This window comes from Bombus bifarius, unplaced genomic scaffold (assembly GCF_011952205.1).
Source record: "Bombus bifarius isolate JDL3187 unplaced genomic scaffold, Bbif_JDL3187 scf7180000007970, whole genome shotgun sequence".
Taxonomy (NCBI): Eukaryota; Metazoa; Arthropoda; class Insecta; order Hymenoptera; family Apidae; genus Bombus; species Bombus bifarius.
In genome coordinates, this window is record NW_022884356.1 from 5,519,826 (window position 1) to 5,535,674 (window position 15,849).

General features: G+C 36.8%; 4 protein-coding genes across 5 annotated transcripts; 1 reads left to right on the forward strand and 3 right to left on the reverse strand.

Annotated features, from left to right (window-relative positions):
• Nucleotides 1-617: 617 nt before the first annotated feature.
• On the reverse strand, nucleotides 618-2,039 carry LOC117210964 (cytochrome c oxidase subunit 5A, mitochondrial). The gene is made up of 2 exons (XM_033454458.1): nucleotides 1,751-2,039; nucleotides 618-1,532 (listed from the first exon to the last, which is right to left on the reverse strand). Exons 1-2 carry the CDS (start codon nucleotides 1,953-1,955, stop codon nucleotides 1,279-1,281), a joined length of 459 nt encoding a protein of 152 aa, XP_033310349.1. The 5' UTR covers nucleotides 1,956-2,039; the 3' UTR covers nucleotides 618-1,278.
• Nucleotides 2,040-2,422: 383 nt separating this feature from the next.
• Nucleotides 2,423-3,883, forward strand: LOC117210958 (SPRY domain-containing SOCS box protein 3-like). The gene is made up of 5 exons (XM_033454445.1): nucleotides 2,423-2,665; nucleotides 2,807-2,997; nucleotides 3,070-3,298; nucleotides 3,364-3,591; nucleotides 3,657-3,883. The coding sequence occupies exons 1-5, from the start codon at nucleotides 2,578-2,580 to the stop codon at nucleotides 3,773-3,775; spliced, it is 855 nt and encodes a 284-aa protein (XP_033310336.1). The 5' UTR covers nucleotides 2,423-2,577; the 3' UTR covers nucleotides 3,776-3,883.
• A 67-nt stretch (nucleotides 3,884-3,950) lies between these two features.
• Nucleotides 3,951-5,380, reverse strand: LOC117210949 (N-glycosylase/DNA lyase). The gene is made up of 3 exons (XM_033454433.1): nucleotides 5,082-5,380; nucleotides 4,626-4,931; nucleotides 3,951-4,565 (listed from the first exon to the last, which is right to left on the reverse strand). The coding sequence occupies exons 1-3, from the start codon at nucleotides 5,177-5,179 to the stop codon at nucleotides 3,974-3,976; spliced, it is 996 nt and encodes a 331-aa protein (XP_033310324.1). The 5' UTR covers nucleotides 5,180-5,380; the 3' UTR covers nucleotides 3,951-3,973.
• A 148-nt stretch (nucleotides 5,381-5,528) lies between these two features.
• On the reverse strand, nucleotides 5,529-13,897 carry LOC117210940. Of its 2 annotated transcripts, none has more exons than XM_033454420.1 (5): nucleotides 13,120-13,897; nucleotides 10,864-11,115; nucleotides 8,127-8,450; nucleotides 7,501-7,779; nucleotides 5,529-6,860 (listed from the first exon to the last, which is right to left on the reverse strand). In XM_033454420.1, the coding sequence occupies exons 2-5, from the start codon at nucleotides 11,079-11,081 to the stop codon at nucleotides 6,665-6,667; spliced, it is 1,017 nt and encodes a 338-aa protein (XP_033310311.1). In that variant the 5' UTR covers nucleotides 11,082-11,115; nucleotides 13,120-13,897; the 3' UTR covers nucleotides 5,529-6,664. The 2 variants fall into 2 exon arrangements, with proteins under 2 accessions (XP_033310311.1, XP_033310307.1); XM_033454416.1 differs by having other exon boundaries at nucleotides 12,558-13,897.
• Nucleotides 13,898-15,849: the final 1,952 nt, after the last annotated feature.

The window sequence follows — 15,849 nt, forward strand, 5'->3', positions numbered from 1 at the left end:
TCAAAATATTTTCATGCATTTAAATGCCAACTCACTTTTATACAATATATTTAATGTTAGGAAGAATATTATTTTTTCTGTGCAATCTTGTTTCAATGTTGCGGTATCAAGTATTGCAAGCATATGTGATTGACTACCGAAAATGAATTTCATTATTCTGACGATTTTATTTACATTTTTATATTTTTTAGTATCTTTGTGTGCATCATACGTATATATATAGGTATGTGTGTGTACATATATATATATATATATATATATATATATATATATATATATATATATATGCACACATGCGCGCGCGCACACACACACATACACATATATATATATATTGTTTTCAGATGATAACTAATAATGAATTTGTGATACTTGTTTAATTAATATCTTTTAGTACATGTGTCTCTATCATGAATGATGATCATGAAGTTCCTGTAGGTGTGTAGTACAGTCTTCTCTTTAAAAAAGTGTATGTCAAGAGCAGAGTCGTAACATTGAAACAACAAACTGCCCTCGACATTAAGTATGAATGATACCAAAAAGAAAGAAGGTTTTTATAACATTATAGGAGAAAGTAGATAAATTTAATAATTATCAGTAGAAAACAGATCACAATGACTAGATATTAATTGTTATATTGTTTTTTAAAACTATGGCCATTACATACAAGATGTAATATATTGATACTCCCATGTAAGACCATGTTGTATTTTTTTGTTCTTGTTTGTAAGAAATCACACAGGACATAAATTAAGTTTAATGTCATTTGAGAAAAGAATGTAATACCATTTTAGATAATTATAGATGTATGTGTACATGACTTTACCACTGTGTATCTTACAATGTAATTTGTACATATGTCATTGTTGTGTCACCTTTCTGCTTTGGTTACTTTTGATGTAAAAAGGTAAAAAAAAAGGGAACTTGAAAAATATTAAAAATTTCAAGGCAACATAAGGAACCAATAGAAGTTGCAATTAAAATATAATATATACATATCATTTTGTTTCATGATCTATTAAGGCGATTAAGTCTTGAAAAGCAATATATAAACAATACATGTTTCATATATTTTTCCAATTCATGAACAATATGCTTCATGTACGAAACAGATATGACATATGATAAATATTTGTCAAAATCAATATTTAATAAGAGACATGACAATTGGTATTCTTTTATCCTGATTTAAAAATTGATTTTTTGTTTATTTGTGACAAGTCTAATAGAAAGCACCTCTAAGCGTATATACTATGTTTATTAATTTAAAATCAATAATTAATGTATATCATCAATGGATTGAAGCGCTAATTCAGGCTTATCATAACCAAGCTCTTCTGGGGTATTGATACCTAATTCATCTAATGTAGGTCTGATTTCTTGTAAAATGTAAGGATAAATTTCTTTAAGTTTGCTTCCACATTTATCCTTTACCATCTCCAAAATCCTGATAGCAAGAGCAAAATCATTCAGTTTCCTGCAAGCCCTTAATGCAGCACAAATAACAACTGGATCTGGTACAAGATCTAAACCTGAAAAGACAATGACTGTTAGAACAATTATTATAATATCGCTACAATAATAGTTATTTCAATCTGACTATTTAAATAAATAAGGAAGAACATTCGAAAACAAATTTTTTGAAAATAGAATGTTACTGTTCGATTTAAATTACTCGAAATGATTGTCATTTAAATTGTTAAAAAATAATTGTGATTGTAAAGTATGATATAACTACGCAATTACTGACCCGCTAATTTGTTAAAAACTCGACGAATTTCCCAGTGATCGAGATCTGGACGACTTAGATAATTCACGTATTGCTTATTAAATTCCTCCTCACTTTCTTCTGGGCCATCGTGGGAGGCACGAACATTTCGACTTACAACTGTAGCGCGTGGTAGTAGAGAATTTCTTATGATATTATTTGCTTGTCTTCCCACAAATCGTAACATTTTTTCGACGAAATGTTACTGAATTGAATATGATAGCAAGGCTGCACGATTGGCTTCTTGCGTAATATCAGAAGAAGACGGAATTTGCTCTGAGTTCGATCGAAACATTTCTACCAACCTAGAAGTAGTAAAGCGTTCAATTTACATGCTTGCAGATGTTGTACCGCGTGTTTCAATTATCAAATGTTTTCATATTACTTTTACATCACTGTATATAATTTTTAAAACTAACCCGATTACAATACATGTATAATTTATTATCTAGTTTTTTTTAAATGACTAAATATTTTACAAATGTAAGTCAATAAAATTTAGAAAATACTAAAAATGTACATTTATATATAGTTTGAGTTATTCATTATCATTATGACAATATTATTATTATATATTATTTTTTCATATTTTTCAAACAATTTACATACAAATTTAATCGTGACGAGTTTATCATATATAAGTACTTACACGTGTGTTTGTACACGATGCATTATGTACATGAATATTTGTAGAATCATTAGATTAGCGCTGATCATAAGTAAATCAAAATACAATAATATAGTGTAGTGCGATAATTTACTGTAGAAGAATAGTTGAAAAACAGTGGAAATATTATAATTGCAGAATTATGTATTTCGAGCATAACCCTACATGGCCGTGTGCAAGGTTCTGTAATTGTACTTCACTGACTAACTGTCGTTGCGGAGAAAATAATGGTATGATAAGATATTTAAAATGGCGTTAAATGATTCTCATTTTTCTTTCTTTTTTCATTAGCAAGAGTCTAATAATTTAAATGCAATTTTTTCACAAATACTACCAAAATTCACATAAATATTATCTTTTTGTTTACCTAGTGCATGAATGGACATGGAACAAAGAAAATGATACATCTACTATCGTTTTATCTGAAAATAATTTAAAAGTTAAATTTCACAATGGCTATAGTTATGGTACAGCAGCTGTGAGAGGTACAAACGTATTAGAAAAAGGCAGGCATCATTATTGGGAAGTTAAAATGCTTTCTTGTATTTATGGAACCGATATTGTAAGTATCTTCAATAGAAATTAATGACATTTAATCTACTTATTGTTTCTATTAATAATGCAAAATTTTCAGATGGTTGGAGTTGGTACAAATAATGTGAATTTAAATAGTGCACAGGATTACTTCTGTTCCTTTCTTGGGCGTGATAAAGAATCTTTTGGTTTTTCTTACCATGGATATATACAACATGCTGGTATAAAACGTGATTATGGCACTTGTTTCGGGCAAGGTAGCTTAGTAGGGGTATACTTGGATACATGGAGAGGCACCCTAGAATTTTTTCTTAACAGGAAGCCACTAGGTAAATTCATAATATTACAAATATCAACGTATTTATATTTTTCCTTACAATATTTTATGATTTAGGTATTGCTTTTACTGGATTAAAGAATTTTGCGTTATATCCTATGGTGTGTTCCACAGCTGCACACAGTATGATGAAATTGACTCATAGCTGTTCTGTGCCAGCTTCTTTATCAGTATCTTGTTTGTCAGTATTAAAATCATCACATAGAGCATATTTATCAACTATGATTCCTGGATTACGGTACCTTACTCAGAGCATTTTTGCAGATATATTAAAAATTCACTCAAGTAAGTTATTTACAAAGAAATGTGCAATTAATAATTTATACTTTAAATGTTGTTCTTTTCTTCAGACAGAAACGATGAGAATGAGAAGGATGAACCCCAATTTCCAACAGATCATGTAATTCTAGATGACTTTGACTTTGTACTAGTGGGTATGAGTATAAAAAGGAGGAAAATGTGTAGGTGAGAGAATGTGGATAACAGACGTGGCCTCAAATTAGTTGTAAAATTTCTTATTTATAGATAAAAACGATCATTGTAAACATGTACATTAAAAACGAATTATTCCTTCACAGATAGAAAATTTCATATGACTTTATAGAGTTTTGTAAAAGTGTAATGTAATGCATATACCGATTTTTTTAAATACTAAGTAAAAGTATTATTAAAATTTCTTAAGATTTCGTAACATGCTACTTGTACTATTTTTACGCTTGCTACGCGATCTGGTACGAGCAGAAATATCATTAATTTTTGCACAAAAGACAAGAGCTTGAGCCCATCCAGCTAAAGGACCCCATAATTCGCGTAAATAGTTACTAATTTCTTCATGAATTTTTGGGGTGACAGTTTTATATTGTTTTAAATGAGGTAAATACCTTGCCCTAGCTATTTGGAAGATATGAGTGTCTACAGGAATAGCCTCTAAGTGACCTAATGACATTAAACATACACAATCTGCAACTTTTGGACCAATCCCAGGAAGAATAATTAGTTGTTCCCTAGCTTTAGCATATGATGTATTGTTCTTTTTGTGTAAATTTGAAAGCCATTGTTTTCCACCAAGATCTATCAAATGCATTGCTGTATTTACTATATATTCTGCACGATATCCAAATTTTTCTTCTCTTAATTTACTTTCAACATCTTTACTTGCTAATGCTTCGATAGATGGAAACTTGTAATAATCTTTGCCTTCGATTGAGCAAATTTTTTCACCAAAGAACATACATAATTTTTCTACCATTCCTGATATCCTAAAATAATGATGTATTTAAACGTATGATATATAAATTAAACCATTTTACTTTACAAACCTTTGGATATTGTTGTTAGAACTACATATAAAAGAAAATACATTTTCAACAACATCTTGATTTAGTATTCTAACACCATTTGTTTTGTTTAACGATTCTTTAAAATGTGGATCCGCAGCAGTCCATTTTTCGCACAGGTCTTTTAAACACTCGTTTAATCTGAAGTAGTCAGACAGAATCGTGTCATAATTTTTAGAATCTACTAGTGGGCCTTGTACATTGTAGAATAGATAATTATCATGTTGCGTAAGAGTCCAAACATATCCACCAAAGACTCCTCTATATCCATTATTGTAATTAAACCATCTATAAAAATTATTTTTTACGTTATTTGTAGGAAGCAAGACTATGTTATTTCAAAGCTCGCGGGAAAATTATGTTAGACAAGTGAGAAGTACTAAAAAAAATATTGGTTATGTTTTTCTAAAAGATTAATTATGCCATTAAAAAGATTACCTGAAACTTTGACCGCCTTTTAACGTAATGCCTAAATCTAATTCCGACGACAAGCAAGCGATTTTACCATGCTTTGTTCTCACTTCATTTTCGTGCATCTTTTCTTCCAAATGTCTTATATTGCTTGCCAAATAGATTTTAATCTTTTCTATCAATGCACTATATTTAATACGAGGCAGGAGAAATTTGTAATACTAGAAATTTCGATTATTCGTACAGGATTAACAGTTTTAAACGTTTATTTTCTTACAGAACAGGTAATATAATATAAATAGATAAACCGCGCGCAATTTGTGCAAGTGGAATAACGGAAACACGTGCGCATTTAATAGCGCGCCAAATTCGACTTTGAATTCGAATCCAAATCCCGAATAGTTGTAGAGGAAGATGCAAAAGATATTATGTATATGAATTTTGATAATTTTCATAAGGTTTTATTCTAATTATTTTTATAATGCATCCTTTATTAAATATGTTAGTACTATATCACTATTATACATATTTACAACGATGTACCTACTGTTAAGAATTTTGATAGTTTATATTTATATATCTATGAATTATTTTCATTTATACAATACGAGGAGATATTGCATATTTAACTTATTACACTTATTTTTTATATGTCGCATTTAAATACAGCATATATTTCAATATTTAAATACTTTTGTATCGTTACAATCTTGATTTTCTTTTCAACATTTTTACATCGCACGAACATGACTCATTCATACATAAATACAATCATACAGAATACATGCACGAGCACAATTAACGCAGAATCAGCGTTATTGTACACATAACCAAGAAAATAAGATAAAAGTAAGTGAACTATTACGCAGATTTCTAATTACAAGAGTCAACAATTTTGTAGGAAAGAGATTTTTTCATTTTCTAAACTACTTGTTAATATAGCGATTTTTTCTAGTTTTTTTATGCTTGAAAAATTATGCTACTCATGATATGTACAGTTTTATTATAATTTATCTACAGAATAATTTATTTGGCATTTTCAAAGACAATAACGACTACATAGTTAGTATATAGATAATAAAAATGATACCCTGTCTATTTCGAACGATTTCATTTCTCCGTTTCATTTCATTTTACCATTAAGCCACTAAGTAAAAATCAGCAGTCTAAAACGAATCTGACCTTGCAAATATGAAAAATTAAATACAAACCACTTTTATATTAGTAAATCTGCTTCATATAATTTTCGTAGTTGATATGTTTGAAAGATTCTAGATACTCGACCAATTAACTTTACAATTATAAATGATGATTAACTCGATCTTACAAAGAATCGATCCAAGGAACTGAAATATGATATAAAACTGTCGTCAATCTACTCTAATGATTACACTTTCTATAGCGACCACTACGTATTGTCATTCTGTCATTCAGACGGTCAAAGAGGATGACTGCTTTTATCTGTGATCTGTTGTCCAAAAATGACCGATCGGGTCATGATCGAATACTCTCGATAAACTATTACATCCCTGAGAATTGGTATTGACATCTCTAGAAAAAGAATATTCTCAAACATTCGTCGCTCTCTTTTTAAATCTCTTCCATTTAATTTAATGATAAGGAACATTTTCACGGACATGAGCCTGCTTTCGGTATTCGTGATGCTGGCATTTGCCCATCCAGGACCATTTCGTACAAACCTTTTGCGGTTTCAATATAAAACATTTCGTTCTTAGAACGTCAAAGAAGATTTTGCCGATAAAATTCGCGGATGCTGTGTCTGCCATCTTTAAACACGTACGAAATCTGTAAATATGACAAAGAATCTGATAAGTTCGATTCGCATTCGGATTGGTCTTTGATAAATTCATTCGAATCTACAGATTGTCTTGCTAACTGGCCAAAATTTTATCTCGTTAAGAGTTGCTCATCTTTACTCTTGAAGCTACTTCTTGAAAATGTATCTTTTTTTATTTCGTTCGTCTGACATCGACGTCCGAATTCCGACATTCAACTGATTCTATGTAGACCGACTGACAACTTTAGACAACTCGGCTATTGCTGTCTAAGGGTGGAATTTCCTATAAAACGCATACGTTTGATGCAAATGCAATAGTTGGAGATCGTTTGTGCGAAATACGCTTCTTCGATGTATCGTACTGCAAGCATCTCACACTGTTAGAAAATCTCTGTGTGTGAACGCTGCATCTAACCGAACTGAAAGCGTCCTTGTAGGAAATTCCAGCTAAACTCTATCTCTCTATCAATTTCACGTGAAACTTCTTAGCATCGATAATTTGTAACTTACGTATTGTAATATCAATCGATTATAATAATAATATTAATCGAGTAATGCAACAGGACCTTGACAGAGATCCTTCATAATTAATTGGCCCGATTTGAGGCCAGTTAGCAAAGCAGTACTGTAATCGATACCGTTCGATACCGTTCGTCACAGGCACAATGCATCATGCTCGAGATACCCCAGTTGAAAAGACCGTAGCGCGTCTCGAAAGCCGGAATGAAAAAAGGACAGGCCGTGTCGTGTCTGCGACAGCAGGCATCTGCTGTGCCAAAACCGCCCAGATTCGTGTATTTCGTGGCCCGATGACCGCGGCCGCACCATTGTGTCCCTGGGATCATCAACAAGTCCCTTCGCGAGCGGCTCTTACCTCGTCTCTGGCGGTGACTGCTGCTCGTTCCGTTTAAAAGCTTCGAGTATTTCCTGTATTACGTGATATATAAAGAAAAACTGAAAACTCTCTCTCTCTATCTCTGTAACAAGTACGACAAGTAGATAATTCTCCTATTTTAGAAATTCGATTTATCGATTTAGCAAAGCTGAAAGTGTCTTTATGCTATATTTGAAGAAAAAAGTTAACTAGCACATCGAGATAGACTGGTTAAAAAACCTTTATCCACGATTTTATTCGTTATTTCTATCCAGAGTGATTCGATGACCGAACCTCGATATATTTCGTTATATTCTTAGATGATACCATAAAACAGGATCACAGTTTTTTTATTCTATGCTATATTTCATACATTTTCTTTTTATTATAGTTTTTATACCTTCGTCGATGTTGTGAAATCAATTGATTTCGCGCCCTGTTCCTTACGTGGGTGCACCGATGACGTAGATCCGACGTGGACGAGAGCCAGGAGAGGTCCTGCGGGATCCTCGACGAGTCCTCCTGATCGTCCACATCGAACAGTTCGACGGACGTTTCATCGCCGTAATCGTCGTCCAAGTGCGTGCTTGATGTGCAGGATCTCTCGTCACCGACGTCGAGTTTCTCGTCCACACAGTCAGTAAGCGTGCCACCCTCGTATATCAGTTGCACCTTTCTGGCCGTCTCCTGTAGCCAGACCTGCCTCAGTGCTACGTCCGTATCTCTATCACAGTCATACATGTATTATGAAGAATAGAATTATTATTTAGATCACTGCAATTTAAAAATGTTATGACGATACACGCCGAAGCTTAGAAAATGAATTATCTTTCCCTAACATGAATTTTAATAAACTATTAGTTGCATATAACGCGAAAAATACTCTTCTCAAGTAGCTTGAGTTTTTTCCTTTTTAGCGTTTTTTTAGTTGTTAGTTCTTTTCGCATCGACGACGAATGATACAAGAAGAGACGCACCTTTAATTATTTAATTTAATACGCTCGTTTAAAGTAGCTAAAACCCTAACGCGATGCCCGTGTAATTCACGCTAGATCGATCACACGCACGCGTTGCACGATACTTCCTCGTGATTAACGCGCAGCTATGATTGATGCTCCCCCGCCTTCTTTTCAACTCGTCGATAAACATCTTCGACGTTAAATGGTCGTCGTTAAATTCGTCGACGGCTGTTCCACGATAACAATGTTCCGTCCATGTGTTCTCGTTCCAATACGTGTCTTTTCGTCTACTTGTTACGTATGAATCACTCTGAGCGATTAAGAAACTATAAACCTTCTATTTTGCAATACTATTTACAATTAATTGGAACGAGAACCATTCAACCAATTCTTTTAGCCCTGATGCTATTTTTTCACCTTTTAATTTCACATTTTGCGAACTTTGATACAAATAAAATCATTCTTCGTTATTTTTCATCTAGCTGACAATCGTGACTCGTTACTATGAATCAAACGTGTAAATAGTTACCAAAGAAATCGTAAACCGGAAGGATTGGAGTTCTCTAACGTATTCATCGAATCGGAAGATTTCGTTTCTCGTTGAAGAATTGATGGTTCGAGAACGATGGTGTCGTTGGCGAATCATGAGAACAGGCAAGCCGCGTGCTTTTCTCGTTACAGCAAAAGAGCTTTCACCGATTTAAGTGCAAGGTGACGTTTCGCGGTCGTGGAATTCCCTGGTATCCTCGTGAGAGTATCCGCAGATGAGTTACAACCGCTGGTCCGAGGCCAGCAGCTCTGGGACCGTTCTCGATGTTCGGTCTCCTGCTTCCACCTAATCCTTGCTTACTTAACTTGCCGCTTTTCGGCTTAAGGCCTCGGTTGGCTTAGCGGTCGCTGTCCACGGCTGTACGCGATAAATTGTTTTCGATCCGAAAATTTAACAAAACACGATATAACCATCGTTGTACGATCTACTACATGCTGGAAAGTACGCTTCGCTTTTAATTTTCGTCTTTCAAGGTATAATATCGTTTCTTAAATAAAAAAAAAAAATCTTCCCATGCGATCAGTTCAACCGGAATATCTAACGTTATTGTTTCGTTTGAAATCAATCATCGATTGGGATGAAAATTCGAGGACCGTGGCGAATCGAACAATTTTTCAATTTTTTTCTCCGCGAGAAAATCTTCCTATTATTTTCTAAACCTTTAGTCGTAAATCTTCAAGGGAGAAGAAGCATCTGGACGCATTGGATCTTTAAAAAGAAAGAACCGCGAGAAGAGGCACACTCACGTGGGAAATACGCGAGTCTCTTTTTAAAGAAAAAGAGCCGACCGACTCGATTTAGCGCTGTGGTAATTCTATGCAGTTTCCGGCTGACAAGGACGCGCGTCCAGTAAACTGCAAACGTATGCCCGGTATCAGTTAGTCGATGTAAAAACGACGACGCGCGGCGTATTGAAAGAGGTAACCAAAGTTAAATGCATACGTAGCCAGTCTCGTGGCTCCCACGCGTATTGGCAATGCTGAAAGGAGGCATTGTTTTCCTCTTCGCTAACACCGACTCCTACGGTTTCACCGGGAGGGTTGTAGTCGTGAGATGCTGCCTCTTCGGGAGATTTGTTCCCTCCTAGTTGAAGGAAATGTTATTCCAGGCAAAGAGGATGCTACGATGTTGCTCTAACGTCGATCGGAAAAACAATCGAACTTCGCGTTTCAAGAAGAAATTCTTGCCGAGTGTTTTCGCGAAGTTTATTCGCGATTAATATGTATACTACGCGGTCGTGAGTCGACTAGGTGGGAATCGATGCAGAAACATTTCAGAGAATTGACTTTGTGTGATGCGATAAATTTTCAACCACAGACATTCGTATTTTTGCAATTTTACTATAGCTACGTAGACCCTAAGCTTCTTGGTAATTTTATTTATTAAAATCACTGTTACGAGGTTGATCTAACGTAACTGTTTGGCTTGAATTGAAAATATAAACGAATTCTCAAATTACTCTTCCGTAGCTAAGGATTAAACGAGAGATATTCGATGCTATTGAAAATAGCCTAGATTTTACGATTTAAAGAAATATTAAAAAAAGGAAGGAAACTTCGAAGAGGATCTTTGATTCTTAGAACTAATAAAAAGAGCATTCTTTTAAAGACAGGATGAAGATCATTTACCCCCAATTGACGATGGTCTCCTTGGCGCAAATTCCAGGCAGTCGAATCACCCGTTCGAGTTCCCCGTCCTGCAGGATCCTGGTGACTGAAATACCGCGATTAGTTGCGGCCTTGGCGAATCCAAACGAGACGTTCGGGAACGGTAGGAGGAGGTTCGATTGTTGGTGAACAGCTCCGGCGTCCGACAGCACCAGGAGCAGCCCAAATGCCAGCAGCATCGAGTACGGGATCCAAATGATTCGCCTTCTTTCCCTGGACACACGCGATATTTATTGCCTCGTTAAGCTATCCGCCACGATGCCTGGTAGCAAATTGAATTTTATTTCTATCCTTTTATTTTCTGGCCGGAGGAATTCGGAGGAGTTTCATGTTACATCTCCTCTCTCGCTATTCAGTTTAACGTTACAGACCAGCTTTTTGCTCTTTGATATTATTCAGATATGCAGCTTCTCGGAATAAATAAAATAAATTTTATTATGAAAATACACTTTCCGTTCGACTTTTATATTATTTGTCAAATAAATTCTTTCAGTTACCATTATTTTTTATTAAATAATCTTACGTAAAAACGCTATATAAAAATATTTCTTTCCTCGTGCGAGTTTATGATTAGAATAAATTATAAATCGCTATATAAATTTGTCCACCTTTATGTGTAATAATTTAGCGTTCGTCTATTTAAAGTGAAATCTCTGTTCGTTTCTGTACTCTTTGAATTATCTGTATTATTGGCAAATTCGATAACAGACAGGTTGTAAAGAGAATCGGTCGGATCGATGGACGGTGTAACGGAGGTATCAATTTCTGGCGTACAACTTCGATTTGAAGAAATTAAAGCACCGAGCCGTGGCTTTGACAAGCCACCGGGGCCGATACCACCCGCGATCCTGTCGCAGTTTCTTCTCGTCGTTCGTGGAGAACTGTTTGGCGCTTTGCCATCACAGGCTCGATCATCTTCTTTTCATCGGCAAGATAAAAAGAAGCCGCGCCTCTGTATGCTGGCTCTTACGTAATTAACACGTATGATATCTGCACAGCCATATGTTCCACGACTGTTTATTATTTTTTTCACGAGAAACTCCGCAAATTTCTAATGTTCTCTCACCGAAAAAATCTTTCTTCTCAAACGTATATACATAGACATAAAATGTAAATAAATAAAAAAAAAAAAAGAAAATAAGAAATAATAGCTGGATAACCGAACGTTGTAATGTTTTAATCTTTTTAGCGTCCTAAAATTCCATTGCTGCGGCAAAACAATCCCTCTTCTCGGAGACTTAGACAAAAGACAAGTAAAAACGAGCAGTAAGATAGAAACGTGGGGAAAGATTCTGGAATCTTGGAATTCTGTAATGTTTTAATTTGTTTAATTAAAGAAATTTTAACGGTTTTTATATAAAACATTAGCCTTCCGTCGATAGAGTTCAACGAGCTTCGTGATAAAAGTAATCATGATGTAAATTTGGAATTGCGGTAGCATCTAATCTTGGAACGATGACACATGATTTCATGCAGTTCGCGAAAATATTATCGCGTTTGAAAGAACGAGATAAAAATTACACGTATCCGTATCGTTCCCTTTAACCGGTTGCTTTTTCAAGAATTCTTAATATGTCGTCGGTTATACGCGATAAAACAGACGATTCTTAGAAAATTCTTTTCCTCTTGAAATACGCTGAAAAATCTTACGATACCTTGGTAGCACGCTCATCTGCACGGTCCACGAGCGAAAGTTCCAAAGAGCCCTTGGCGCGGCGGTTCAAACTCTTCCATAAATAGTGCACTTCCGTGAACCGCTGCGAACTTCCTCACGGGACGCACATTCGTTCATATTCGATGGCTATCACGGGCTCAATCACCCTTTTACTATCTCACTTCTCCTATCAAGGATTTCGGATCTTATTTTTAAACGTTAATTGTCAACTCGGAAGCTCTAACTCGTGGTGTTTCGACGCGTTTCCTCACTGAATCGACATGAATCTCAAACGAAGGGACGGAGTCGCGAATTATACAAATAGAACAGGCGAAGGGAGAGATGTTTCGGAAAATCGAGTCACGTGGTTGAGACTTTTCGCGCCCTTTTCTTTCGAGCGAAATCGGTGCAGTGCACAGTGGCTCCGTTTAGCTCGGGGATACCTCGTGGAGGCAATCGGCCGTAGTAACTGGCGCGCTACGCTCGCGACTCTCCCTTAAATACTGGCGAGAGTTCTGGTGGTTGTCCAGTTCACCTACACCACTACCTATTCTGTCACTTACGTCTCTCCTTCTCTGACGCTCTCCCCTTGGTTCGATGCGTTTCCCCATCTGCAACCCCACCACCACTCGGACACCAACCAAAGTCTCTGCTTCCCCTTTCCTCCTTCTCTTGCAACCTTCTACCACCAACGTGAGGAGCCGCCTCTGCCAAATCCAATCCTACCCACTCACCCTAAGATCTAATCCCTGCTCTCTTCCTCTTACTCTTTCACTCTAACTCCCTGTCTGCTCTATCCCCCTTTCCTTTTTTTCATCCCTCTTTCCGCTTCTGAATTCCGCGCGCACACCTCTTTCCCTTCCTTTTTCCCTCATTTCTCTTTCTCTTCCCCTCTGTAGCCGTCTTTGGATCTCGCGTTTCTTCCTCCCCCTCGTTTCTCTTTCTCTTTCTCTTTCTTTCGTTTCCTTTGTCCTTCCACCGACCAAGTCGCTGCTTTTTTACACCCTGATCCTTCCTATCGTCTAGGCGACTCTAGCGAGCTGGCGAGCGACTTTGGTAAATGCCGGTGCATCCATCACCGAGCGTCACACAGGCAAGTCGAGGTTACCGAGGGCCATGGCTCTGATTCCGTGTTACGAGTCGCGTGTTGGTGCATCCTCGTCGGTTGCCTCCTAGCCCGGTGGATTCACCTAATCGATCATACAAAATAAATTTACTGGTTCATCGATATTCGTATTAATACAAATAACAAGAAAACGATTATCTTCTAAATGTAACGCTTTTCATAAATCAACGTAAAGAAGCATTAGTTTCGTCAGCTATTTTCCGGCCGTAATGGATGAACATGATAGAATTACCAATAATCGAAGCTCAGACAGAAGCTTTCCTTTTTCCATATATATTGCGAAAGAAATTATTCGATGATCGACGTCGATAGTACAGACAAAGTCAGCGTCTGATCGACTGGGAAATTTTTCCTAACGCAGGAAGATGTCGACCAAATTGTCGCCGAAACGTTCGTCCATAATAAATTATGCAAATCAGCGCAACATGAGTAGTCCTCGTCATTGGCCATGAGTCCCGCAAGATCGTACCACGACTGGCGACTAGCCAAAGGTCGTTCTTCGCGAGGTTCGCGATAAACTTTCGTCCCGGCGTGCAACCGGGAAGCATTGTCGCGCGAATTAGCGCGGCTTTTCAATTTTTCCGCCGGCTAGGCACTTATAGAGAGCCGGCCGCGTTCTCTGAAATGGATCACCTGCGCGACGATTCCTTATTTCCACCAGTGCACCGCGAATATTTTATTCGCAGATGCTCCTGAAGAAGATGTCCGGGTTCCCACGGATGGCTCCGTGAAATTATGCTCCATTAGCTTACTTATTTATATTGCAGTAGCTGCAACAGTATATCATCGTCACTATTATCATTCGAATCTTACGAATAAATAAAATTAAATATAAAAGATATAAAACAATAGGGAAACTTAGAACGTAATTTATCTTCAGATTACGTATTAGAGAAAAATTTACTCGTTACTCGAAAAAATATTACCCAAAGGTTCTCGAACGAGAAAAGAAAATTCCTTTCTATCTTACCAAAAATTGTAAATTCCTCCGAGTCCTTCCTCTTCAAAGAACCATATACCGTCACATAGCTTATTCTAGTAGCTATAAAATACAGGTAACAATTAGACGCGTGCACGATGTCTTAAAGGAGCCGGTCATAAAAAGATGAATGACTGGCCCATCGTGAACACTCGAGGGTCTTACTCTCAACTCAGGTGGATCTCACAAGTTAAACGCGTTAATAGCACTGGGCAAAAGGAGGGGAGAAAGAAGGGCGACACGACGGATTTGAAGATTTATGCTCATCCATCGGCAGCTCTTGAGTGGTCTCCTTGAGGAACGAGATCGGCTCCACGGAAATTAATTGGCGGGACGAAGAAGTGGCAGTGAAAAGCCGCCAGTGGTTTCCACCCATTGTACTCCTTGTGGTTATGACTCGGTGCCGCAGGACAGGGTTGTTAAAAGGGAGGGGGAGAGAAATGGAATGACAGAGAGAGAACAAGGGACAGAGAAAGGTAGACTAGTCGAGGTGAGAGTCTGTAAGTGAGTAGGTAGTTCTTGGGGCACTCGATTGTTCGGTCCTCGAGGGTTCGTCCACGAACTACCGTCTCCATATGCACGTTTTTGGGGCTCATAAAAGATCTCCGAACAAAGGTCATCCCGTTCTGATTTCCAATTGCCTCGTAAAATCTGTTCTGTGATTGTAAAGTTGCTGTTTCGCAGTATCCTTTCGGTCGGGAACATCGTCATTTCGTGTTTCGACTCTGTTTGTGCGTGTGAATTATGATCCTGCGAGTAGAGGAATTTTACGTTATGTATAGCAAAATGGTAAGTTCTAACGGCAAGGAAATTAGTAGAGACAAGATTTTTACAAATATTTTCAAATATATAAATATATAACTTATTAAACGTTGAATACGTTAAACGAGAGAATTCTGCAACGAAAGAATTTTATTTTCAAGTGCCGAATAGAGATCTACCTGTGCCTCCATCAGCAATCTGAAGAACGGTTTCCAGAGTTGTTTCACTCCCCCACAGGAATGGTTTTATTGTTCCGAAGGCGAAGAGCTCTCGAGCTTGAACGCCAGTGCACATAGTGTGAGGTAAGGTTCCGTGGGTTGACTCTTGCAGACACTTTTAAATCTTGGAAAAATATCTATTACCTCTTGTCGCGTTACATCTGGCTGCTTTCTTTTTCCTCTCGCGTTTCTATGTCGATTAAAGTTC